Raw genomic sequence first — 27,863 nt, forward strand, 5'->3', positions numbered from 1 at the left:
ATCTTTGGAATGTCCAAGGGAGGCTCTTTGAGATTCTCAAAGAAAATTGTCTAGAGTTTCATCGGAAAATTGGCATGAGGAGTTATTCAGAATTAATCAGTCTCCCTCTAAGGAGTTATCACGGGGAATTCTCCAAAATTTCCATGAAAAATTCTTCAGAGTTTCCGAGGGAGAAAGTTCCAAATCTAGACCAACATTTGAAAAGGGCGTAACAGCCAAAAATTATTCCTTCTGATTCTTCATCCACATATATAGCTATATATGTAGACGAAGAATCCAAAGGAATAAATTTTGGCTGTTACGCCCTTTTTAAATGTTGGTCTAGAAATGTGGATTTTAAAGAAAATGTTTAAAATTTCCATAAGAAGTTCATTAGAATTAGTTTTTTCTTTGATTTCTATGGAAATTTTTTCGGTATTTCCACGAGGATTTTTTTTCTAATTTCCACTAAAATTCTTCAAAATTTATGTTTAATTTATTATATAATAGTATTTATTATATTTATTATTAATATATTTAAACTTGGCCGAAATGAACGTTTGGGCGAAATGATTATTAATCGAAAACGGTTTGTCGAAAAATTTCATTTGGCTAACACACGGCCAAACTGGTGATTTGACCGCAAACCCATTGGACCTAACAGGTCCTTCCCAGATGTCAACTCACCATTTCGCAGCCCTGGTCAAAATGGTCGGTTGGTCAAATAGGTCATCAGATCGAAAATGCCGTTTAATCCTATGTCAGAAAAGGGTCATTTGACCTAAAATGTCGAATTCAGTCACATGTAGGTTGTTGCAACCAAACCTGATTGAAATGTGCTGCTTGGGGTATCTGTAAATATTACAAAACGTGATGGAAGTAAATGTAACAGTACAAAAATCATCTTATGACAGGTGATATTTTTGATATTTTCCAAGAAAAGTGCGTTACTTTTTCCACATTTGATCAGTATTCTAAGTGGAATTTCCCAAAAAGGGTGCTCCTGCAAATACCTCCAGGCTCATATTATATGATTTCCCTAACAAAGAAATTATAAAGCAAAGGACTTAAACATGATCCTTGGGGCATGCCCATGTAGCTAATTTTGGAAGTTGCCCGAGTGCCAAGAGTCAACTTCATGCTTCACTGGCAACAAATTGTACACGATTTTTTTTAAATAACTGGTAATCCAATACTGTACAGGTTTTCCGACAGTACTGCTTAGGAAACTTAATCTAAAACTTATGAGCGCTTTTGATTCAGAAGTACTGTCGGAAAAATGCTGAAGCTAGTTGCTCCATGTGCGAAACGGCTGGTTATATATTTGAAGAGAGCAACGCTTTAAAATCGTTTGCTTCTTTACCTTTTCGAAAACGAAGTATTTGGGAGTACGTAATGCAAAAATGTTTTCATGCATGATAGCATGGCAATCGGTCGGTATGAATTGTTATAAGACGCTGGTTTCCCAGGCTTTTCAATAGCTATTACTTTGAACTGTCGCCATTCTAAAGGTACGATGTCGCACTCCATAAAGCGGTTGTACAGGTCAAGTAATCGTCTTTTTGCGACATCTGTGAGGAGTAGAGTTATTCTATGACAGAAGAGACATAGATAGTTCCAGCATTTAGAATGGTCCACACAAAGAACCGGGCTGCGAAAGGGTGAGTTGACATCTGGGAAGGAGCGACCTACACAGCTCGGGTCCTCACAAGTTCCAATCTCACGCTTCCACGGGTCTTCCGATGACAATTAACCGCCAGCTAAGGGTTGCGTACTTAGCTGGTAGTGCAGCCTGGGCACTGTTGTCCTTCTGACATCAGCTAGAGTGAGTGGGTGCGACCAACGGGACCATCGTCCCTAACCCCTAATCCCAAGACGTTAAGCGACCCGTGCCGAGGGGATGCATGGCCAGGGGGGTGAAATAATAAGCTAGGCCTTTAACGGAGCCTGTGGGGTACCTGGGCACCCTCCACAGTAATTGTCCCTTACCGCGTCATGCTGGGCTCTGGCGTGGTGGACCTCTTTTCCCGAGCAACTCGTGGGACCAAAATGGAAAACCAAGTCAATTCTTCAATTAGTGGTAGTAGTGTAGGCGACAACCCCTTCGCAAAAAGTGGGTTGTTCAGGTCTCCGCCTAGGAGGCCAGAGCAATAGTCGGCAGCTCAGTGCCCAGCGCCAGCGTGGGTCACTTAACCATCTCCCAGGTTCCGCCGGTAGAGGTTATAGACGGCCCATGGCTTTTGAAGGCGATGAACCGCAAACGCGATGGGCTTTCGGCCTTCGAGGTGGCGACGGAACAGCTGGACGCCATCATCGACATTGCGTCATCGAAGCATAATATCAGTAAGGAACTCAAGAGGAGCTTGCTGAAACTTCGAAAGTCGATGTTGGACGCCAAGCTGGAGAGGGCGGTCGGGACGGCCAAGTGTAAATCCGTGAAATCCGTGGAGTCGAGGTCTACCCAGACTGAGGCCCATGGATTCGCGGACTCGGGCAAGGTCGAATCGACCGAGTGCCAGCGAAGACGGTGGTGCCAAAGTATACCCAGACTGAGGCTCAAGTATTTGCGGGCACGTTGGGGGTGACTGCTCCAACGAAACAGACACAAAAACGGGGGAAAAAGTCTCCAGGGGATGAGCTCCCTGGGGGCCGCTCCAAAACGCGGAAGGTTACTACCCCGAACAAGGGTAGTGAGGCTGAGAAGCTGAACCCCGGCCAAGTACCTCCAAAACAGGGGAAGGAAGGTTCGTCCACTTAGGAAAGACGGTGATAAGGGGTTACGGCAGGCTGAGAACTCTCAGCCGCCCCAGACCAGGGAAATAGAGGGGGATGACGCCTCAAACCGAAGACGTCAAGGGCCGAAAAGAAGGTCCAGGCGAATGAGGGTAGAAAGGCGTCTAGGGTAGGCGCCAATCTCTCCAGGGGCGATGCCCTAGTCATCAAAACGGGCGAGGCTAAGTACTCGGACGTCTTGAAGGCGATGAGGAGTGACGTCAAGCTCGGTGAACTCGGCGCCGACGTACGTCGAATAAGACGTACCCGAATGGGCGAGATGATCCTCGAGCTGAAGCGGGGCGTCTCGCAAAAGGGCGTCGCCTACAAGAAGTTGGCGGAGGAAGTCCTAGGCGAGACGGTCAAGGTGATGGCACTCACGACGGAGGTGAATCTAAGGGTTAAAGACCTGGACGAGATCACCGAAATCGAAGAGCTCGTCACGGCACTGCGGCGCCAGTGTAAAGTGGAGACGCCCACCGCAGCCGTTCGGCTACGGAAAGGTCCGGCAGGGACGCAGGTAGCATTGGTTCGGCTATCTGCACCGGCGCCTCCAAGGTAGTCAAGTTAGGGAGCGTCAAGGTGGGATGGTCGGTATGCCCTGTGGGCATATACGAGCAACCCGAAGTTTGCTTCAAGTGCCTGGAACCGTGGCACAAGCAATGGGACTGCAAAGGCCCTGACAGAAGCAGTCTCTGCCGACGCTGCGGATTGGAGGGACATAAGGCACAATGCTGCACGAACCCTCCCAATTGTTTGATTTGTTCCAGCAAAGCTGTGAACAGCAAGCACCCCTGAAGTTCGATGTGCCCGGCGTTTAAGCGTGCTGCAAAATCACAGTGCAGGTAACGCAGCTGGCTTGCTCGGCCTCGCCCGAGTGTTTGGTGTGCGCAGGTTTAGAGGAAACGGCGGAACACGTGTTGTTCGTGTGCTCACGTTTTCGCGCAATGCGTAACCACATGCTTGCCACATGTGGTCTGGACACTACCCCGGACAACCTAGTTCGGAGGATGTGTAAAGATGAAGTTGTCTGGAACGCTGTTTTATCGGCTATCGCCCAAATCGTCTCGGAGCTATTCAGAAGGTGGCGGGTGGACTCAAGGATGGCTAGTTCAGGCGCAAATAAGAGGTGGTCCAAGGGTTCGGAGTCGGCTTCATGGGTCATACCGGTGGTTATGCCCTGTGGTCGAACTCGATTCTTTTATCGAACAAGTGGCCGCGCGAAGAACAACATGGTATCGTCGCTTTCGCGGCGTCGGTCAACCGGGCGAGTTCCGATCCCGAGGACGGAAAGGGGTCCTCGTCAAGGCTGGGGCAGGCGTAGGCACCGCGTCGGCAACTCCCTCTGTGTGTTGGCGAATAGATCCTGTCGCAGAGAGGTCAATTTGAGGTGCACGCGGCATCATCGTTCTTGATACCAGTCGTGCAGAGGGAAGCAGGCGCGAAGTCGACCCATCCCACCTTCCGAGGACATAGGGCGTGGTAAGGCCACCTGGAAAGCCGGCAACGCGCTGGCACGATACCATGGTGTTCTTCTAAAAAAAGTGAGTCACGATGTTCGGTGCTGCAAGGACACGCAGCTAGCCTCGAGGGTGCGTTGTGCACTGGCCCCCCTTTGAAGCATTACTTTCTGGTTGTACCGAAGGGACTATGGGCTTGGCGGCAATGGAAACGGTTTAGCGGGCCGGGGATGTAGTCCTGCCTCCCTCGTTTGCTATTGGAGGTGGTCCCTAACCCCGCACTTCCTGGACAACCCCTGAGCTGAATTTCCAACAACCTGAGCAGATTCCCCCTCCATTGCTTAGAAAAAAAACACAAAGAACCGGGATAAAGGGTTGATTCTTGAAATAGCGGTTCAGCTGGTACGGAATCTGAACAGACCGTACGAAGTTGAATATCCATCGATTGAAGTATTCTTCACTTTCGTTCGTGGAAATGCGGTTCTGTATATTGCTAGTCGATATCACGAATGTCCGCATCTACCACAGTGCAAATATTTAATCCGACCACTACCTCGTTGCAGTATGCCTGCACTCAAAGCCCTCGACGGTATACAAAACGCGTCGAAGCTGGACGCCCCTGCTTAACATTGGGCGATGGCTGGAGAGATGAAACCTACTTACAACCGAGCGTGAGTTGATCCAAAGGTGGTGGGGGCACTACGAAGAGCACCTGAATGGCGATGTGGCAGACAATGATGGCGGTATGGTATTGAACCTGGGAGTACGCGCGCAGGACATACGGCTTCCGGCTCCGGATCTCCCGGAAATCCAGGAGAAGATCTGCCGGCTGAAAAACAACAAAGCCCCTGGGGTTGACCAACTACCAGAAGAGCTGTTTAAACACGGTAGTGAGGCACTGACTAGAGCGCTGCACTGGGTAGTTACGTAAGATTTGGGAGGAATAGATTCTGCCGCAGGAGTGGATGAAAGGTGTCGTGTGTCCCATCTACAAAAGAGTTCGTGACGCAGCACCAGGTGGGATATATGGGCGAAAGCTCTTCCATGGACCAGGTGTTCGCCATGCGCCATATATTGCAGAAATGCCGCGAATACAATGTGCCGACGCATCATTTATTCATCGACTTCATAGCCGCATATGATACAATTGATCGAGATCAGCTATGCAACTAATACACGAACACGGATTTCCGGATGAACTGATACGGTTGCTTAAGGCAACGATTGATCGAGTGATGTGCGTAGTTCGAGTATCAGGGGAATTCTCGAAACGCGCAGGGGGCTACGGCAAGGTGATGGTCTTTCGTGCGTGCTATTCAACATGGCTTTGGAAGTGGTAATACGAGTGTTACGATTTTCACGAAATCCGTCCAGTTATTTGATTTCGCCGATGACATAGATATCATGGTACGTAGCTTTGAGAGGACCAACGTGGAGGACCAACGCGCACTTGGAGTTTTCGAAAGGAAAGTGCTGCGTACCATCTATGGTGGGGTGCAGATGGCGGACGGTACGTGGAGGAGGCGAATGAACCACGAATTGCATCAGCTGTTGAGAGAACCATCCATCGTTCACACCGCGAAAATCGGACGACTGCGATGGGCCGGGCACGTAGCCAGAATGTCGGACAGTAACCCGGTGAAAATGGTTCTCGACAACGATCCGACGGGCATAAGAAGGCGAGGTGCGCAGCGGGCAAGGTGGATCGATCAGGTGGAAGATGACTTGCGGACCCCCCGTAGACTGCGTGGTTGGCGACGTGTAGCCATGGACCGAGCCGAATGGAGAAGACTCTTATATACCGCACAGGCCACTTCGGCCTTAGTCTGATTAAATAAATAATAGCTTTGAGAAGATGGAGGAAGCCTACAATAGTCTAAAAAGCGAAGCTAAACGGATTGGACTTGTCATCAACACGTCGAAGACGATGTACGTAATAGGAAGAGGCTCAAGAGAGGACAATGTAAGCCACCCACCACGAGTTGGTATCGGTGATTACGCCATCGAGGTGGTGGAAGAATTCGTGTACTTAGGCACAGTGGTGACCTCGGATAACGATACCAGCAGAGAAGTTCAGAGATGCGTCATGGCAGGAAATCGTATGCAAAACACTCCGGTCAAAAGAGAGTTCGCCACCGTACCAAACTGACTATGTAGAAATCGCTCATTAGATCGGTAGTCCTCCATGGACACGTGACCTGGACAATTTCCGTGGAAGATCAACGCACACATGGAATTTTTGCTAGGAAAGTGTTGCGTACTATCTATGGCGGGGTGGAGATAGAAGACGGTACATGGAGGAGGCAAATGAACCACGAGTTGCAAAAGCTGTTGGGAGAACCATGCATCGTTTACACCACGAAAATCGGACGACTGTAATCCGGTAAGTGATACGGTGAAAATGGTTCTCGTCAACGATCCGACGGGCACCATCGAGCAAAGTGGATCGATCAGGTGGCGGACGATTTTCGGACTCTCCGCAGACTGCGTGGTTGGCGACGTGCAGCCATATACCGAGCTGAATGGAGAAGAATTTTATGTGTTGCACAGGCCACTCCGGCCTTAGTTTGGTAATAAAAAAAAGATGCGAATGAACCACGAGTTGCAACAGCTGTTGGATAAACCATCCATCGTTTACACCTACACAACGAACCAGTGAAAATGGTTCTTGACAGCGATTGATTGGCACAAGAAGGCGAGGCGTGCAGTGAGCAAGGTGTCAGGTGGACAATTATTTGCGGACCACCCGTAGACTGCATAATTGGCGATGTGCAGCCTGGCTGAAAGGTGAAAACTCTTATGTACAGCACGGACCAATCCGGCCTTACACTGAGCAAATAAATAATTGCAAATATGATCAAATTAAATTCAAGTTGATTTAGCGCAAATAATGAAACGGATACATATCCAGTGAAACAAAAAAGCAGGATACAGTGAGCTGGACATGTAGTGCGTATGCCTGAAGAGAGACCAGCTAAAGTCATGTTTAGCAGAGAACCTGGAAGAGGACGTGGGCTTCGGGGTAGACCTTGCACTCGCTGGCTGTGTGCAATCAAGGAAGATGCGCGTGCGGCTGGTGACTGGCGACCCAAGAGCAAGCGACTTGAAAAAAGGCATTACATTCGATATTTCTCAGGACAACACGGAGTGTACGACCATCATAAGTATAGAGAGGCCCTTGAAAACGCAAATGAATTTTGTTTTGGATTCCGGAAGGCTTGTTCTCTTGAATGCTTTCCTCATAAACCAATTAAACAATGCTGTTCAAAATTGATTGCTTCGAATGTACGGAGAAACTGCTACAATGAACGATCTACAAAATACCGAAGGGATTTCGGATAAAATAAAAGTACACATGCCTATTGCACATTAATTTATGTTTAGATCAACGGATTTCTATTTACAAAACTTACATTGCTATTCGGTTTAGCTTCATCATCTACTTGAAGCATCTTGACTATCTACTAGCAAAAAAAACGTCCTCTTCCCCCATCAACTCTTCGCGGGAACTTTCGCTACACTATTTTTGTCTTCTACCTTGGCGACTGGTGTGTGTTTGTCTGCCCCCTTGGTCACATCAAACGACCCGAACCGTTTACCACCGAAAGGTGACCGTTCGTGCAGCCACCGCACCGCCGGATGCAGCATCTTCGTGTTGTACGCATCCACACTGCTCCAGGTGGCTAAGCTAAATACTAAACCTACTGCTACTGTAAGGATGGTTCCGAACACCCCGTAGTACATGTACGATACGGAATAAATTCGGTATAGGAACGAATCACCTGGAACGGGTAAGGGCATCACTCTACTCATGTGGTCCACTGCGATGTACGAGGTGCTGTTAACGAGAAGCTGTGCATCGCTAACGCATCCATCGATGGAGGTTGACAGAAGGGAATTGTAGATCTCAACGTACATCATTCGACCGGTAACGATCCACACGGTCACCGCATGCGATACAATCATTCCCATGGCAGCTCCCTTCCAGTTGGCGAATGGCACAAACATTGCGAGAATAAAGACCCCTAGGAGGGGTCCTGAGGTTGCTGACAGAACCAGCACCGAAGATTCTATCACTCCGGAGAGTAGTCCGACGAGAAATCCTACTCCCAAGATTAGGATGGCGTAGATGGTTCCCACCATTTTTATCACAGTCAATTGATAACTGTCGGTCTTTTTACGAAAACCGGGAAGTAGTGTTAGGAAGTCTTCCCAGGTCACCGTTGCGAGGGAGTTGATATTTGAAATATTTAGAGTTAGCGCTCCATTGAACAACGTTCCAACAAAGAGGCCCCAAACTCCCGGCACTTTGGCGAAGTAGTCCATAATGAAATACGGTAGAATTTCATCCATTTTTTCTATGATGCCCGCCTTTAACGGATCGCAGGTGTGATATAAAGCGAAGATTCCTATTCCGACAAGCCAAGGCAGTGAAAAAAGCACTACGACTAGTGGAATGTTGACCAGCATAGTCTGACGGATTTTGCGTAGCGTTGGCATGCTTAAGTATCGCTGCACAAAGTTCTGCTGGCATCCCAGAAGACTGAGCGACATAAACAGCTCGCCAAGCCAAGCTGAAGTGGTGGTGACCCGAAGATGTAGATCGGCCGCAAAGTTGAAGAAGTTCATGCGTCCATGCTGCGCCCCAACCGCTATGATCTGATCCACTCCACCGCTTTTGACGCTACAGTAAATGACGATTCCGACCAGCATGGCCGTCATGCTGAGACTTTGAATTACGTCCGCTGCCACGGCTGCCTTCATGCCTCCGAGTGCGTTGAAGAAGATACTGATGCAAGTGATACAGAGGAGCGAAGCCCAGTACGGGACGCCGATGATTGTGTTCAACGCTACCGTCGGCGTGTAGATGGTGACACCAAGGCTGAGGAGCGTCCGGAGAATGTACGTTCCGGAGGCAAGACAGCGTACCAATCGGCTGTTGAACCTGGTAATTGAAGAAAAATGATAATGTTAGAGTGTGCGTCTATTTTGGGTTTTGTGTCCATCATATGTTAAGATGATTAGCAAAATAACAAAATTTACAGCAGAAAAATCTCACGGTGACATTAAATTGAAAACTATTTCTGCTGTCATTGAGAGCAAATTGAAAACTGATTTTGTTGGTTTTCATTAACAAAATAAGTAATCAGCTTAATAATCAACAGCAAACTGAAATCAGAATAAGTAATCATTCATTGAGAGCAACATTCAAAAACAAATTATGATTTAAAAACCCAGATTAATCCACCTAGCGGCGATGATGCCTTTCTCGTGCATCGTAAAATGTACTGAAAAAATCACATAGGAAAGGTCAAAAAAGCACTTTAGGGGGATAGATCGCATATTTTCTATCATTTTGCATGTTTTTGCAATAATTAAAATGCATTGCCACCATTTTCGAAAAAAAATCGATTTTGAATTTTTTTTCCAAGGTTGACCCTTGGAAAAAAAGGGTTTTTCAATTATTTCTAAAAGGAATGATCGATTTGGCCAATTTTCAATAGCAAACAATGGGACCGCATTCCCCGTCGAGTGCAACTTGTTGCGAGTAAATCTGATAGTGCTAGGTTCCAAAAAGTGTGTCTACAAATTTTGTACACATACACACATACACACACACATACATACATACACACAAACAGACATCACCTCAATTCGTCGAGCTGAGTCGATTGGTATATAACACTATGGGTCTCCGAGCCTTCTATCAAAAGTTTGGTTTTGGAGTGAAATTATAGCCTTTACGTATACTTAGTATACGAGAAAGGCAAAAAATATATTCTATTTGCTCTCATTATGATCTCAGACTTTGCTTGGATAGTTATGACGGGATACCTTTTAATTTGATGTAATTTGCTGTACAACATAATAACTTTAAATTAGAGGCTTGTAACATGTCATTTGTATATTTTGATGACATTTAATTAATCGTTTATCGTTAAATTACACTCAGTAATATTACCGTGATGTTAGACAACCAAGCAATAGAAGACAATTTCACAACCGCTTACCTCAACTCGAGATACTGATAAACCGATGTGATTCCGAGATCGAAGTACACCGGAATGAATACAAAGCACACGATCGGGTAGGCCGTTATCATGCCGTACAGCGTTTCCCACATGGCCGTCCCCCGGTAGAAGAACTCGCTCGGGTAGCCCAGCACGGAGATAACGCCGAGGGTGCCCCGCGCAATCGACAGCATCATCGCCAGCATCGAGATGTGTCCGGCTCCGAAGACGTAGTCCTCTTTGGTTTTCACCTTCCGGCTGCATAGCCGCTTGCGGATCGGTATCAGTGCAGACACCACTACGAATGCCACAAAGGTCAGGTAGTTCCATAGGTTGCTCACGGTGGTCGGGTCATCCAGCTGCCTTTGCTGGAAATATGAAAGAAAATTTGAAATTAATCGCGGATAGATCGATTCGAACAATTGGGTTGGAAAACTTTAATGTCTAATTAAGGGTTTGCAAGTGACTTGGTCGACCATCAGTTGTGTGTTTCGTTCGTCCATAGTTTGACCAAACGACAGACAAAACAGCAGTCTGGCAAAACAAACCGGCGGGATCGTTCAACAGCGTCACAGCGCGTGTTGCTATTTACACACTGAGTAGTGCCGTGACGAATTACTGCTAACTATGAGAACTGAATGGTTACAGCTATCTTGAATCCATAGAAAGTATAATTCAAAGCCTACAAATTAGTAGGTATGTTGAACCTGGGCGACGTCACTTTGGATGATTTTATCATTTCGAAAACAAACAGTAGTTAGAGTTGTAAAGTAATGCATGTAATTTATCAAGCTTTTAAGATAGATTGGAATCTGTTGTTTACTATTCAAATAGATCAAAATTTAATTTGGGAATTGTGAAGGAATAAACGAACGAAAATGTTTATTCAGGTATCATTTTCCTTTAATTGGAAGATTTGCGCCTAGCCTATAATATGCTGCGGTTGAGCACATCTATCGTTATAAATCTTCATGCATTTGTTCACATGCTTACTTTTGGTTTTGACGCCAAATAGCAAAAAACGACGATGAATGTTCACAATATCTCATTTAAACTAGCAGAAGTCTCGAGCTAAATGGATAAAATGTTGACCTATTATCCCCTAACACGGCTATCAGGTGGATGTTTTTTCGGCCCACTTGGTACGAGTGATCATTGATTTCAAACATACGAAAGATAAAGATGTGTCCTTATTTAGCACTTATTTTGTGACCTCAAACAGAGTGAAAATATTGGAAGGAGAGTAGTAGGCCTTAAGCAAGTAAGACGTTTTTTTTTCAACGTCTGTCAAATTATTACTTTTCAGAACGAAAATTTCAAAATCTTACAACAAACAACAAAATAAGAAATCCGAGGATGAAATTGATGCTATATTTCAATATATTTGGTGTTTTCTGGAATGGAAAATCGATACCAATAGAAAATGTCATTTTTCTTCAACTGCACTGCTCAACATTCTATTTTAAAGTTCTTGAATTGATTCTATGGCCGGAATGAGTTTCTTCAAATCTAGCTCAAATCTTGCCCAATTTTTCCATAAATGGTTTAGTGCAAGCTGCTCTGTGACCCTTGTATTACAATAAGCCCGTAAATATGTCTGATGGTCGACAATCGACAATCGGAGTGATTTCTTTGCCAATCAATCATTGCACAATGAATTAATGGGGAATTGCTACAAATGTTTTGGAAAAAGCAATCAGTACTAAAGAATTGTCCGGTTAGTTCATAGCAATGTATTTTATATCAAGGCCGGTTCAATTTCGCTACAGAAGCCAGCTTGAAGCTTAGCAAATTGAGCAAAGGATTTGGATATTCTGCTACTATGTTGTTGTGCAATCTACATATTGATACACCTCAGAATTTTTAGTTAAAATGAGATTCCACGTTAGGGTAGATAAAGGATTACCTACCATGTATTTTATTTTTAATATGAAATTGTTCAATAAGTTTGCCATATCTGTTCTTCTATCGCCAACGCGGGTAATTGGTACTTTTCAAATGCTGTGAATTCCTTCCTTTCATAGTACTTCTTTAATGTGGTTTTCAGTCCTGGGCTAATTCATCTCAGATTGATTGAGGATGGAGGTGGGGTTTGACAGTGGGCCCTGTTAAACCTCTATAAAAAGCTGCATGTATCCGCAAGTAGGCTCCGCCAAAGCGACCGTGTGCCGCTCAAAGCGCACAAGCCCAAGTCCTGGTGTTAGGTGGGACGCTGCGGACGGAACAGCCCTGACACGACGGCCCTCCGACGAGACAGGAGGTTTGCGCTGGCCCAATAAGCCGCCTAGAAAACCAATCATTACGAACAATATAAGAGATAATGCGACTCGATACAATCGGCAACGACCTAGGCGACGAATAAAGGATCACGATTGGAAGCTTGGAACATGGAACTGCAAGTCGCTAGATTTCGCAGGTTGCGACAGGATAATCTACGATGAATTACATCCCCGCAACTTCGACGTCGTAGCGTTGCAGGAAATCTGCTGGACAGGACAGAAAGTGTGTAAAAGCGGGCATCGAGCGGCTACCTTCTACCAAAGCTGTGGCACCACCAACGAGCTGAGAACCGGCATCATAGTGCTGGGAAAAATGCGCCAACGCGAGATTGGGTGGCAGCCAATCAACGCAAGGATGTGCAAGCTGAGGATAAAAGGCCGTTTCTTCAACTATAGCATCATCAACGTGCACTGCCCACACGAAGGGAGACCCGACGACGAGAAAGAAGCGTTCTACGCACAGCTGGAGCAGACATACGATGGATGCCCACTGCGGGACGTCAAAATCGTCATCGGTGACATGAACGCTCAGGTAGGAAGAGAGGAAATGTATAGACCGGTAATCGGACTGGATAGTATGCATACCGTATCGAACGTCAACGGCCAACGATGCATAAACTTTGCAGCCTCCCGCGGAATGGTAGTCCGAAGCACTTTCTTCCCCCGCAAGAATATCCACAAGGTCACATGAAAATCACCTAATCAAGTAACGGAAAACCAAATCGACCACGTTCTAATCGACGGTAAATTCTTCTCCGACATCACGAACGTACGCACTTACCGCAGTGCGAATATTGAATCCGACCACTACCTCGTTGTAGTATGCCTGCGCTCAAAACTCTCGACGGTTTACAACACGCGTCGAAGTCGGACGCCGCGGCTTAACATTGGGCGGCTACAAGACGGTAGACTAGCCCAAGAATACGCGCAGCAGCTGGAAGTGGCACTCCCAACGGAAGAGCAGCTAGGCGCAGCGTCTCTTGAAGATGGCTGGAGAGATATTCGATCCGCCATTGGTAGCACCACTAGCGCTCCACTTGGCACGGTGCCCCCGGATCAGAGAAACAACTAGTATGACGACGAATGTGAGCAGTTAGTAGAAGAGAAGAATGCAGCATAGGCAAGATTGCTGCACACCGCACGAGGGCGACCGAGGCACGATATAAACAGGCGCGGAACAGATAAAACTCGATTTTCCGGAGGAAAAAGCGCCAGCAGGAAGATCGATACCGTGAAGAGACGGAGCAACTGTACCGCGCTAATAACACACGAAAGTTCTATGAGAAGTTGAACCGTTCACGTAAGGGCCACGTGCCACAGCCTGATATGTGTAAGGACATAAACGGGAACCTTCTTACGAACGAGCGTGAGGTGATCCAAAGGTGTCGGCAGCACTACGAAGAGCATCTGTATGGCGATGTGGCAGACGAAGATGGCGGTATGGTGATGGACCTGGGAGAACGCGTGCACGACATAATTTTACCGGTTCCGGATCTCCAGGAAATCCAGGAGGAGATTGGCCGGCTAAAGAACAACAAAGCCCCTGGGGTTGGCCAACTACCAAGAGAGCTATTCAAGCACGGTGGTGAGGCACTGGCAAGAGCGCTGCACTGGGTCATTACCAAGATTTGGGAGGAGGAAGTTTTGCCGCAGGAGTGGATGGAAGGTGTCGTGTGTCCCATCTACAAAAAGGGCGATAAGCTGGATTATAGCAACTACCGCGCAATCACATTGCTGAACGCCGCCTACAAGGTACTCTTCCAAATTTTATGCCGTCGACTAGCACCAATTGCAAGGGAGTTCGTGGGGCAGTACCAGGCGGGTTTTATGGGCGAACGCTCCACGACGGACCAGGTGTTCGCCATTCGCCAAGTACTGCAGAAATGCCGCGAATACAACGTGCCCACACATCATCTATTCATCGACTTCAAAGCCGCATATGATACAATCGATCGGGACCAGCTATGGCAGCTAATGCACGAACACGGATTTCCGGATAAACTGACACGGTTGATCAAAGCGACGATGGATCGGGTGATGTGCGTAGTTCGAGTTTCAGGGGCATTCTCGAGTCCCTTCGAAATCCGCAGAGGGTTACGGCAAGGTGATGGTCTTTCGTGTCTGCTATTCAACATCGCTTTGGAAGGGGTAATACGAAGAGCAGGGATTAACACGAGTGGTACAATTTTCAATAAGTCCGTCCAGCTGTTTGGCTTCGCCGACGACATAGATATTTTGGCACGTAACTTTGAGAAGATGGAGGAAGCCTACATCAGACTGAAGAGAGAAACCAAGCGGATCGGACTAGTCATCAACACGTCGAAGACGAAGTACATGATAGGAAGAGGTTCAAGAGAAGACAATGTGAGCCACCCACCGAGAGTTTGCATCGGTGGTGACGAAATCGAGGTGGTAGAAGAATTTGTGTACTTGGGCTCACAGCTGACCGCCGAAAATGAAACCAGCAGTGAAATTCGGAGACGCATAGTGGCTGGAAATCGTACGTACTTTGGACTCCGCAAGACGCTCCGATCGAATAGAGTTCGCCGCCGTACCAAACTGACAATCTACAAAACGCACATTAGACCGGTAGTCCTCTACGGACACGAGACCTGGACGATGCTCGTGGAGGACCAACGCGCACTTGGAGTTTTCGAAAAGAAAGTGCTGCGTACCATCTATGGTGGGGTGCAGATGGCGGACGGTACGTGGAGGAGGCGAATGAACCACGAGTTACATCAGCTGTTGGGAGAACCATCCATCGTTCACACCTCGAAAATCGGACGACTGCGGTGGGCCGGGCACGTAGCCAGAATGTCGGACAGTAACCCGGTGAAAATGGTTCTCGACCACGATCCGACGGGCACAAGAAGGCGAGGTGCGCAGCGGGCAAGGTGGATCGATCAGGTGGAAGATGACTTGCGGACCCTCCGTAGACTGCGTGGTTGGAGAAGACTCTTATATACCGCACAGGCCACTTCGGCCTTAGTCTGAATAAATAATAATCTCGAACAAGTACATCGTTGATACTTTTCGATTGTGCTCAGAGGAGGTGAAGCTCATGGTCTCCAACAAGGCCACATTCGATTTCGTGGTGCAGTATTTGACAAGGAAGGAATGGGAGTACTTCACCCACGATTTCCCCGGTATTAAACCACTAAAGGTACTGCTACGCGGTCTCGACGATATGGTGGAGCAGGAGCTCGTTGAGGAGTTGAAACGTTGCGGACTGCAACCAGCAGCGGTTCACAAAATCGCGCGGCATGATAAAAGCAACTGTAGCTCGTCCATCTCGAGCATGGTTCCACCTCGCTGAAGGACCTGAAGGCGAATAAGGTGGTCAATAGTACCGTTAACGAGTGGACAAAATACAAGCCCGTGTATCGCGACGTTACGCAGTGCATGAACTGTTTTCAGTTCGGACACGGTACCCGCTGCAATGAGTGTGGCAAAAACCACAGCACGGAGGAGTGTGACCGAATGGAGGAGTTGGACCTCAAGTGTACCAACTGTGGGGCAAAACATCGTGCCACAACAAAGGACTGTCCCAAGCGCGCCGAGTTCGTGGAGATCCGGAAGAGGGCTTCCACCAAGAATCAGCCTATGCGTCGAGTAGTTCCACCCCAACGCTGAATGAGAGGAATTTTCCGGCCATTACGCCTCCCCGTCGACCTATCCCGGTCCTTCCGCCGCTGCAACCACACAAACGGCTTTCTGATGCCGCTTCATCGATTCCATCCGCGTCACCCGATACCCAAGTACCATCGGCTCCCAACCAGTGGCCCCCGCTTCCTCCCCCTGGATTCCATCGTCAGGACAACGAGCCCCTTCTGGCTGAAGGTGACCCACCGCTCTACACATCGGAGCATATAGTTCCAATTTTCACACAACTGGCATAGCAACTACGCGGGTGCAAAACACACAACTATCAGATCTTCACCCTGGGTATGATCGTCATTGAAAATGCTAGGATGGGTCTGGTCAAATGGAACGCTTGCTCACTTAAGAGCAAAACAACTGAGCTGGTTGGTTACCTCGACGAGAAGGAGATCGACGTGGCTTTCATCACGAAAACACACCTGAAGCCCGAGGGTAGCGTATATATTCCGGACTTCCGTGTGGTGTGCCCCGATCGGCCAAAATCCATCTTCAACTTGGAACTCAAGCATTTGAGTGTACAGTTTTAGATCACATTGTGTTAATCTTCAACCAGTGCCTTCGACTTAGTTACTTCCCAACGACCTGGAAGTCAGCAAATGTGATCCCTATCCGGAAACCTGGGAAAGACCCTTCCTCGCCTAAAAGCAATCGTCTCATCAGCTTTTCGAAAAGGCAATTCATTGCCGGCTACTTGATATTGCCGATTAAAGCAACATCATGCTCGAGGAACAGTTTGGATTCCGACGCGGTCGATCAACTGTGCACCAACTGACCCGAGTCACCAACATCCTCAGACGGAACAAGTTTGTCTCCAAAACCTCCGCCATGGCAATGCTCAATGCCGAAATACAACGCTACAATCCTCCCAGCTACCTCGTAAAGATTGTCGAAAACTATCAGTTAGAAAGGACATTCCAAGTCACAATAGGCGGAGCGATCATCGCAGACGTCCCCCAGGGCAGTATCCTCGAGCACCTGTTGTTCAACCTGTTTACCTCCGACATGCCAGTACTTCCTGAAGACGGCATTTTGTCACTGTTCGTAGATGACACCTAGATCGTCTATAAGGGACGAGTGATGAAAGCCCTCGTGGCTAAGCTCCAACGTAGCATGGATGTCCTGACAAGCTACCTCACTAGCTGGGAGATTTGTATCAACGCGGCGAAGACCCAGGTCATCATCTTCCCCCGCTCCAAATCCCACAGAGTTGTTCCGCCTGAAGATTGTAAAATTACCCTAATGACACATCCGTAGAATGGGCCGTTTCTGCTGCTACCTTGGCTTGACCCTCGACAGCTACCTTCAAACGCCCTCAAGCTTTCAAGAGAAAATGCGCGTGTAAGTTAGCAGAAACGAACTGCACCAGCTAAAAGCCCTCTAAGTTGCCTTAATTTGACGTGTATGCTGGCTTGAGGCCTCCTGTTAGCCATGCGACCAAAGGCGCAGAATCCGGAGATGGTAAGATAGATTCTCGATCTGATTTAGGATGTTTTCGGCTGGGAAACATTTTCGACACCCTGGCCATAGTGTATCCATTGGATTTGCCACACAAGATACATACTACACACACTAATGCAATGGCGGACACAGAAAGCTTTCAATTGATAACTAAAGAAATGCTAATAGATTACTAGCAGACCAAGTTTCAGTTGGTATGTAGTGCTATGGAAGAAGAAGCTTGCGAGCGACGCACTTACGAGATTAGCTGATTCACTGAAACCAATTGATAAACTGTTAACAAGTTTTCAATAGTAAATATTATCATACATGAATATTGTAACACTCTTTAGTCGGTTTTCAAATTTTCTTTCTAAAACTGCTGCAATGCATTCTAATGAACGCATATAAATGTGAATTGATGGAAATAACTGAAACTATCTCCCTAAAGTGCAATTTTTACCTCTCTTATATGCTTTTCTTGTTACTCTTATGAGTTTTCTTGTTTTATAATACATGAGAAAGGCACCATCACCGCTAGGTGGATTATTCTGGGTTTTATATTTCTTTCTAGTATGATTTTTTTACATAGCGCTTTATAGGAAAGAAGCTTTTTTTGGCTAGGCTACCACGGGTTCCATTTTTGAATTATAGAAGAAAAAAATGTTCAGTTCATCCTAATCACAACAATTTTTAGCCATTTCGAACTATACATATTCAAAATACTTACTAAACAGGTCCTTAATTGAAATATTGCACTGCATTGGCATTTTTTTTTTAAATTTCAGTTTTCCTTGCAACCAACAACACGAGGTTATACAAATTCATTGTCATTTTCATTTGACATTTTGATATAGGTTTGCTGGTTTTCAGTAAACTTTTGAAACAAATGCTGGGAATCAGCAAAACATTGCTTTGCTGGTATGATTCCAGCAAACCATTTTGCTGGATGGCTGGATGAAAATTTGGTGTGTATGATGGTTTCGGGGTGAAAACATTCTCTACTCCCTGGGCATAGTGTATCCATTGTACTTGCCACACTAGACTGGCCCAAAATGCATGAAATCCTGAATTTCAAACCTTGCACCCTTAAATGACAGTTTGGGGGTCCCCTGAAAATTTCAGCTCATTCGGTCCAGAGGTTGGCGTGCGCAAATGGCTCAAAGTTTGTATGGGAAAAGTGATCCAAATGTATGGGGAAACACAACCGTTTCAGGTTTTTGCTTCTAGGTGGCGCTGTAGTCGACGGATTCCTGTTGTGGACAAAACGTAGAACCTTTTTTATATAAGGAAGTGACTGGTGAAGACCGGATGTAAATCCCTTTGAAATTGGCCAAGTTATAAGCATACAAAGTCGAGGGTGTCGAGCGTGTCCCCCAGGGGTGTTTAAAATGAGAGTAACGTACCACTGACCATTGCGGCGGCGATGCAGGCGTATTCGGTGCCGTGCGAAATTAAATGCATGATTAGCACGCAATCACGCGAATTTTTATCCGATTGGTAAATACTTTCCGTACTCTGTACAGTAGTGTAGCTAGAGTGGGAGGGGGTGAATAATGGGGGCAAGGGGGGAGAACTTTTTTTTAGTAGAAATATACATCCGGGATATTGTTCGATGTTTAATCTCGCAATTTTCTGGCGTCGTTTTATCTTCGAGCTAACACGCTAAGATTTACTCAAAATTGACATAAATTGAAGAACTCAAAATTTGGTCAAGTTTGGTTTATGCTATAGTTTAGACTTCAATTTTCGAAGCGTGAATGTAAATACACGAAATAAATTAAGTACTTCTTCCATTTATTTTGTTAGCCTCAAATAAAAATATACAGCCATCCAGTTCCAACATTATTGATATGATCCCTCAAAATTACCTTATATTTGGTAGGATCGTTCCTTATAGAACAATATTGGACCCATTTTATTATTTCCCCTTTATGATGACCAATTTCAATATAGGGTATTCAGAAAAATCGATCATTTCAGGAATTTTTATTTTTCATAAAATTGTAACTCCCAAATCATTAGGCCTATTTGTTTTATTAACAAATCAAATAAAAGCTCTTTATTTCTACAGGTTTACCTCGATATAACGTAACTAATTTTTCACTTTTCAAGTCGTTGTATCTCCACTGGTCCTGCAAGAAAAATGTGCTTCTTGCTTTTGTGAAGTGATATTTGATCGTGCAAGTGGAATACATAAAATGGATTCAAAATCTAAGGAAGAATTAAGTATGGAACTTGTTGTCCCAATTGAAAGTTTTAAAGGGGTAAAGTTGCCTTCAAACGGCGATGTGCTTGGTCGGATGCGTTTTATAATGCAAAATCAACACTTGAGTATAAAACCAGCTGCTAAAACTGTAGTAACTGAACTTCAAATTTTTTGGGAGAAATATAGAATTCCTCTAATGCAACACTACAATGCTGTTGTTAAGCTCCTAAAATTATTTAACAAAATGCGAGCAATTATCAAAATATCTTCTCACGCGGGAGATAAACAGAAAGAGCAAGAGTCTAGTTTTATTAATAATTTGGATCGATTGTTTGACATAGCTCGACGAAATGCATTAAATTTGATTAAAAACGATAAGGATAAACAGTTCCTTATTCTGCAAAGGGAAGTTGGAAGGCCTGGATCTGCCTTTGCGAGAGTTAAAAAAGGCAAAATCGAAGAAAAACCAACAACGGAACCAGAGCCTTCCTTGGAATCTCAATCAACTATCAGCGTCTTTACTAAGTTTTGACGAAAAACTATTTCCTTCAAAAGGCCCTTCTTCAAATATTTTTATAAAATTTAAATCGGCATGGCCTACTATGGATCAATCCTTTGATGAAAATATGGTAGACGAAAACATTATTGAGATCCTTGGTGATGAAACACAACTATGGATCAATCATTTGATGAAAATATGGTAGACGAAAACATTATTGAGATTACTATGTCTGAAACTTGATTATGCATATGTACAACATGTGATAGATTTAGTTCGGAAAAGGTATTGGAGGGTAACCGCCCCTTCGGTGGGGTTTGATCCCACGACCCCAGTTTATTGAGATCCTTGGTGATGAAACACAACATTTGATTGTTTTTTTGAAAAACCAACTCAATATTCAACAGCAACGACAAGACTATAAAGAGTTGCTAAATTTATCTTTAGCATTTCTTGGTGTGAAAAGAATTGAATTTTCGCCACCAGGAGCACATAGCAATGCCAGATGGATGGCGAAAGCAATATATTGTCTTAAAATATGGCTGTTTAGAGGCCAATTTGACATGACCGATGATGAAAGGCGAAAAATTCCAGTAATGTGTGCTTTTATTTTACGAGTTTACATTTGGTCTTGGTTTAAAGCTCCTTTACCCTCATCAGCAGCACGAAATGATCTAAACCTGGCAAAAAATTGATAACTTTACGAGATGCTTTCCCTGATCAATCAAGAAATGTGTATATGGCTGCGGCTTCAAGATTTGCAAATCATCTATGGTACTTGAGTGAAGAACTAGTCGCTCTGGCTTTTTTCGACCCAGAATTATTCGCTGATGAGAGAGAAGAAATGGCACACAATTTAAAATCTTGTAAGGGTGATGAAGTAAGAAAAATAAAATTGAAAGTATCTACGATCGATAAGTTGACTTCTTGTACGCTTTCGTATTTTGTTTCTCAAAACACGATGATTTTTTTTTAAATTTCTGGAATATTTGCAAATTTTCTCAAAGAAGATCCTAGTATATGGGATGTATTGTACGAATTCATTGAAAGTAGAAATAAAATTAATTCATTTTTGGTAGTGAATGACTGTGCTGAAAGAGGAGTTAAACTAGTTCAAGATTTTTGTGGAAAACTGACAAAAAATGAAGAACAGCTTCAATATCTTCTCAAAGTTGTTCAACAGCATAGGCAAAATTTTCCAGGTTGCACTCGCTCTGTTATAAAGGAAGGCCTAGCAGTTGAAATAAATAATTAATATAGGTATAAGTGTTGTTTGTTGATAACTTTGTGGTTTTATACAGTTAATAAATTATGCTATGAACATTAAAACTGTTGTTTGAAAAATATATAACTTATATAATATCCCAGGTCTCTCTGTCTTTCTGTCCTTCTAGAGGAAGTCGATTATATCATATCGTTCTAAAATTGATGCAACGGGCATCACGATGTCCGAATACAACTCGTTACAAATATTTCATGAATTTTATCTCCCCTTAAATACTTCAGCACGTTGGCTTCAGTGGTAAGTCACCCCCTCCCTCTCTAGCTACACTACTGTACAGAACACGGAAAGTATTTACCAATCGGATAAAAATTCGCGAGATTGCGTGATAATCATGCATTTAATTTCGCACGGCACCGAATACGCCTGCATCGCCGCCGCAATGGTCGGTGGTACGTTGCTCTCATTTTAAACACCCCTGGGGGACACGCTCGACACCCTCGACTTTGGATGCTTATAACTTGGCCAATTTCAAAGCGATTTACATCCGGTCTTCACCAGTCGCTTCCTTATATAAAAAAAGGTTCTACATTTTGTCCACAACAGGAATCCGTCGACTACAGCGCCACCTAGAAGCAAAAAACTGAAACGGTTGCATTTCCCCATACATTTGGATCACTTTTCTCATACAAACTTTGAGCCATTTGCGCACGCCAACCACTGGACCGAATGAGCTGAAATTTTCAGGGGAGCTTCTGGGACCCCCAAACTGTCATTTAAGGGTGCAAGGTTTGAAATTCTAGACTTTTCACTTTTTCCATATAAGCTTGGGCCACTCTATTGCCACACAAGATACATATTCAATACACCTTTCTTGTAAAAGCAAGCACTTGGAGTATTCAAAAGACTTAATGTTTAATGTAAGCGATAGCGACGGTTTATAAGAGAAGGTATCAAAAGCTAGAAAAATACGATGGACAGAGCATGTTACAAGAATGCCGGATAGTAACCCTACAAATACGGTGTTCGTTTCCGATCCGGTAGCTACAAGAAGACGGGGAGCACAGCGAGCTAAGTGGGCAGACCAAACACTTCAAAATGGTATGTAGAGCGTGAGGCCTCGAACCGTGTGGTGTGGCAAAATATAGTTGAGTCAGTGTTATCTGTTTGGGTGTAACCTAATAAAAGAAAATAGAATAAATCACCAAGACTCTAGATTTTTAGCATCAATCGTGATTATTTTGTATGGAACTCATAGGCCGATATTATAATATTTTTCCCCATTGCATTATTTATTAATACAACTCGTTGTACAAGAAACACATTTTTTGCTGACTACTCCACTGATTAGTTACGGCCTTAAATCTATTTCGAAGATGAGCCGCTACCAATCTTTTGAACACGTATGTTAGCGATTGGTATCACTGATACAGATGTGCATACATCTTCAAGTGTGCTAATAACGGCTAATTGAATTATGCAGTCGGAATGTCGATAACTCATAGTTGATCGGGTAGAGCGGACTCCATGGAGCGGCTACTTTGAGTTTTTTTTTATTTTCACAAAAAAATTGCCTTACAACTATTATCAAGATACCCGAATGTTGTTCTTCATAATTTTGGTTTTAATATACCCAAAATAGTAACGGATTTGTCTAAAGAAGTCTCGCCCAACGGTAATCATTGGAACTCGAAAACAGGGCAGTAGGAAGAAGAAAATGAAATCAGGGGTGCTATCCAAATGCATATGTTCGCATGGGTGAACAAAAATCTAAAAGATTAAGAGAAATCTCGCTTAACTTTTCAAAAGGTCCTAAGTAACATTTTTTTCATGATTTAATTTGAGTATTGCAATCAACATATTAACATGAAATATGTTGATTGCATTATTCAGATTAAATCATGAAAAAAATGTTACTTAGGACCTTTTCAAAAGTTAAGCGAGAAATGTTGATAATTTATTAGAAAATAAAGCAATAACTGCCTATCAAATGTGCTTCCATGTTTTCAATTCATTAATCAGTAATGACTTTACAATTACCTTAAATAAAATTACAGCAAAGAGTACCCTCAAACGTTGATATTCTTCTTTTTATGATCGGCGAAAATTTTCGTTTGGACAAATGTCATATGACCACCCTATCCAATTATAACTTTATTTCTTCCTATATACCAAAATTGTCATCATCTCCATCATCAAAAAAATATCGAATTCTAATTATCAAGTCCGTATCCAAATAAATACCATCAACACATAATACAGTTGGCTTTGATGACATATGATAAATTTAAGCTTCGGATCATAATGGATTCGAGTTCAAACAGAATTCAAGAACAGCGCTGGTGCATAGTGCAACTTGGTTGGAAGTTGCAAAATCCGCTTTGGAGGAAAAAAAATCGTGACTTCTTCATTCGGATCAGATCTAAAATTATGTCACAAAAGCGATGCGACCATATTTCAATCAAATAAACGTGCAAGAGTATCTGAATCAACTAGGGTAACTGTGTCAGTTTTGGCCAATTTCCTGATTTGGCCAGTTTCTTTCATAACTCCAAAAATAAAGCATTTTTTAAGGGTTTTATTAGTTCAAACAGGAGGTATATCTCTTATGCTTCTTCGCTGTTGAAACTGATCAATAGTTTTTGGAAAATATGCATTTTTCGGGGTAGGCCAGATTAGGCACTAAGGTGGCCAAAACCGCTACACTTACCCTACTTGATTGATTTAGCTATGATCTCGGCGGTAATACTGGCATATTGATACTACCGAATAAAAAGTTACTGCATGGCACAGGTCCAAGTTGTAGTATGAATAATCATGATAACGGCTGTACAATGACGCAGCCAGATGTTACCTGAAAGTGTAGTGTTTTATGTAAGAGAATTTTTACCCCATAAAATTTCTCATCATGGAGAATTGCTGCTTACCCTACAGGGCTTTGTTCAACCTATTAACGTTGCATGTTTCGCACTGATCTTTTTTACTGAGGACCCTGATGCTTTATTATGACACTGAAAACGCATTTCGCTTCCAATAAATATTTCTTCATTCGTGTATACTTATTTTCACTTCTGACGGATCGTTTGCACCTAATGGCTGTATTTATCTGCCAATCTAAGGTTTGTTAGTGCATCCATTTTTTCGTACTACTTTGTATTTGAACTGGCTTTGGAAAAGTCCTTTATTGCTCTAAAGTTATTTTGGGAAACCATCCTTTCACCAAATATCTACTTCAAAGGGAGGTAGGATGCGCGGCTACAAATCAAGGCCATGCTGACTGAGAATTCGCAGTACTGCCTCGCAGTTAACAAATGTAGAAGTGCTTAATGGGATTTTTTGTTTTACACGGCCGGGATTTAAGGGATTTTTTGTTTTACACGGCCGCGTAAAAAAATCCGTGTCAAAACAAAATCGGGTGTAGATAACTATCTACCACTGGATAACATTCAATTTTATTTCGCGATATGGAAAATTAATCAAACCGTGGAAATAGACCCAGAAATGCTGGGTTAAGTTTTAATAGACCATATTTGAAATGCGTCCACAGATCCACACGCTTCACTGTATAAAGGCTTCCCCAGACCTAAGCGATTTCATCGCCGCGACGGTGACAACTAGTCGCCGCGATTCTATCGAATTATTGGATGGCCTGGAACGGAAAATCCATTGAAGGCGTATCTAGGTGTATGGATTAAAAAGAGTAGGAACTATTAAATAATCAGACCATTAGTTACGCGTGTAGATCGAAGCCCTATATTTCAATAATTATTCGAGCACTTTGAAAGGAACAGCTATTGAAGGCGAATTCAATTTATTTCAATAGTTTAATAAAGGCATGAAGTATTTGAAAAAAAAAAAGAGAAAACAAACCTTTGGTTACGCCTGTAGAGCTCAAGGCCTATACTATAGGAAATTCTTGGGTGATGTGGAAAGGAACAGCTATTGAATGCGTTGCGTATTCAATTTGGTTTAATCGATCAAATAGTACAGCGAGTCTCAATCTTTTTCCTGAAAGAAACCTCTTCGTACTTTTGCATTCATTGAGGTACCCCCTATTTCTATCACCGTTGAAGAAAATAAACGTTATTCTGCCAAAATAAGCGTTATTTAATTATTTTGTGAAAATTTTCAATTCAAATTGAGTTTTTACATCAAGCTTCTAACAAGACTTTGAAGGCTTCCGTAAGCCTCTTGGAAGGAATCCTCTAAGCGGTTTGGCAGGACTATGCCGCATGTAAAAAGGCCTCTAAGCCTCTTGAAAGGAGGCTTCCAGAGCCTCTTGAAAGGAGGCTTCCAGAGCCTCTTGAAAGGAGGCTTCCAGAGCCTCTTGAAAGGAGGCTTCCAGAGCCTCTTGAAAGGAGGCTTCCAGAGCCTCTTGAAAGGAGGCTTCCAGAGCCTCTTGAAAGGAGGCTTCCAGAGCCTCTTGAAATGAGGCTTCCAGAGCCTCTTGAAAGGAGGCTTCCAGAGCCTCTTGAAAGGAGGCTTCCAGAGCCTCTTGAAAGGAGGCTTCCAGAGCCTCTCGACAGGAGGCTTCCAGAGCCTCTTGAAAGGAGGCTTCCAGAGCCTCTTGAAAGGAGGCTTCCAGAGCCTCTTGAAAGGAGGCTTCCAGAGCCTCTTGAAAGGAGGCTTCAAGAGCCTCTTGAAAGGAGGCTTCCAGAGCCTCTTGAAAGGAGGCTTCCAGAGCCTCTTGAAAGGAGGCTTCCAGAGCCTCTTGAAAGGAGGCTTCCGAGCCTCTTGAAAGGAGGCTTCCAGAGCCTCTTGAAAGGAGGCTTCCAGAGCCTCTTGAAAGGAGGCTTCCAGAGCCTCTTGAAAGGAGGCTTCCAGAGCCTCTTGAAAGGAGGCTTCCAGAGCCTCTTGAAAGGAGGCTTCCAGAGCCTCTTGAAAGGAGGCTTCCAGAGCCTCTTGAAAGGAGGCTTCCAGAGCCTCTTGAAAGGAGGCTTCCAGAGCCTCTTGAAAGGAGGCTTCCAGAGCCTCTTGGAAGGAGGCTTCCAGAGCCTCTTGAAAGGAGGCTTCCAGAGCCTCTTGAAAGGAGGCTTCCAGAGCCTCTTGAAAGGAGGCTTCCAGAGCCTCTTGAAAGGAGGCTTCCAGAGCCTCTTGAAAGGAGGCTTCCAGAGCCTCTTGAAGGAGGCTTCTGAGCCTCTTGAAGGAGGCTTCGAGCCTCTTGAAGGAGGCTTCAGAGCCTCTTGGAAGGAGGCTTCCAGAGCCTCTTGAAGGAGGCTTCCAGGCCTCTTGAAAGGAGGCTTGAGCCTCTTGAAAGGAGGCCTGAGCCTCTTGAAAGGGAGGCTTGAGCCTCTTGAAAGGAGGCTTCTGAGCCTCTTGAAAGGGGAGGCTTCTGAGCCTCTTGAAAGGAGGCTTCTGAGCCTCTTGAAAGGAGGCCTGAGCCTCTTGAAAGGAGGCTTCTGAGGCCTCTTGAAAGGAGGCTTCTGAGCCTTTGAAAGGAGGCTTCCGGGCCTCTTGAAAGGAGGCTCTGAGCCTCTTGAAAGGAGGCTTCTGAGCCTCTTGAAAGGAGGCTTCTGAGCCTCTTGAAAGGAGGCTCTGAGCCTCTTGAAAGGAGGCTTCTGAGCCTCTTGAAGGAGGCTTCTGGGCCTCTTGAAAGAAGGCTTCTGAGTCTCTTGAAAGGAGGCTGGGCCTCTTGAAAGGAGGCTCTGAGCCTCTTGAAAGGAGGCTTCCTGAGCCTCTTGAAAGGAGGCTTCCGAGCCTTTTGAAAGGAGGCTTCTGAGGCCTCTTAAAGGAGGCTTCTGAGCCTCTTGAAAGGAGGCCTGAGCCTCTTGAAAGGAGGCTTGAGGCCTCTTGAAAGGAGGCTTCGAGCCTCTTGAAGGAGGCTTCTGAGCCTCTTGAAAGGAGGCCTGAGCCTCTTGAAAGGAGGCCTGAGCCTCTTGAAGGAGGCTTCTGAGCCTCTTGAAAGGAGGCTTGAGCCTCTTGAAAGAAGGCCTGATTCTCTTGAAAGGAGGCTTCTGAGCCTCTTGAAGGAGGCTTCTGAGCCTCTTGAAAGGAGGCTTCTGAGCCTCTTGAAAGGAGGCTTGAGGCCTCTTGAAAGGAGGCTTCTGAGCCTCTTGAAGGAGGCTTCGAGCCTCTTGAAAGGAGGCTTGAGGCCTCTTGAAGGAGGCTGAGCCTCTTGAAAGGAGGCCTGAGCCTCTTGAAAGGAGGCTTCTGAGCCTCTTGAAGGAGGCTTCTGAGCCTCTTGAAGGAGGCTTGAGCCTCTTGAAAGGAGGCTCTGAGCCTCTTGAAAGGAGGCTTCTGAGCCTCTTGAAAGGAGGCTTCTGAGCCTCTTGAAAGGAGGCTTCTGAGCCTCTTGAAAGGAGGCTGAGCCTCTTGAAAGGAGGCTTCTGAGCCTC

At 44.8% G+C, this 27,863-nt stretch overlaps 1 protein-coding gene across 2 annotated transcripts in view; it reads right to left on the minus strand.

Annotated features, from left to right (window-relative positions):
* Window positions 1–7,597: 7,597 nt before the first annotated feature.
* Window positions 7,598–27,863, minus strand: part of LOC134203881 (sodium-coupled monocarboxylate transporter 1-like) — a 59,246-nt gene continuing 38,980 nt past the window's right edge. For both annotated transcript variants that reach the window (XM_062678716.1, XM_062678717.1), the window contains exons 2-3: window positions 10,223–10,590; window positions 7,598–9,156 (exon numbers count right to left, since the gene is read on the minus strand). In XM_062678716.1, coding sequence (XP_062534700.1) covers window positions 7,704–9,156; window positions 10,223–10,590 — 1,821 coding nt within the window. In that variant the 3' untranslated portion in view covers window positions 7,598–7,703. The remainder of the gene's footprint in view (window positions 9,157–10,222; window positions 10,591–27,863) is intronic.

Source organism: Armigeres subalbatus, unplaced genomic scaffold (genome assembly GCF_024139115.2).
Source record: "Armigeres subalbatus isolate Guangzhou_Male unplaced genomic scaffold, GZ_Asu_2 Contig282, whole genome shotgun sequence".
Lineage (NCBI taxonomy): Eukaryota > Metazoa > Arthropoda > Insecta > Diptera > Culicidae > Armigeres > Armigeres subalbatus.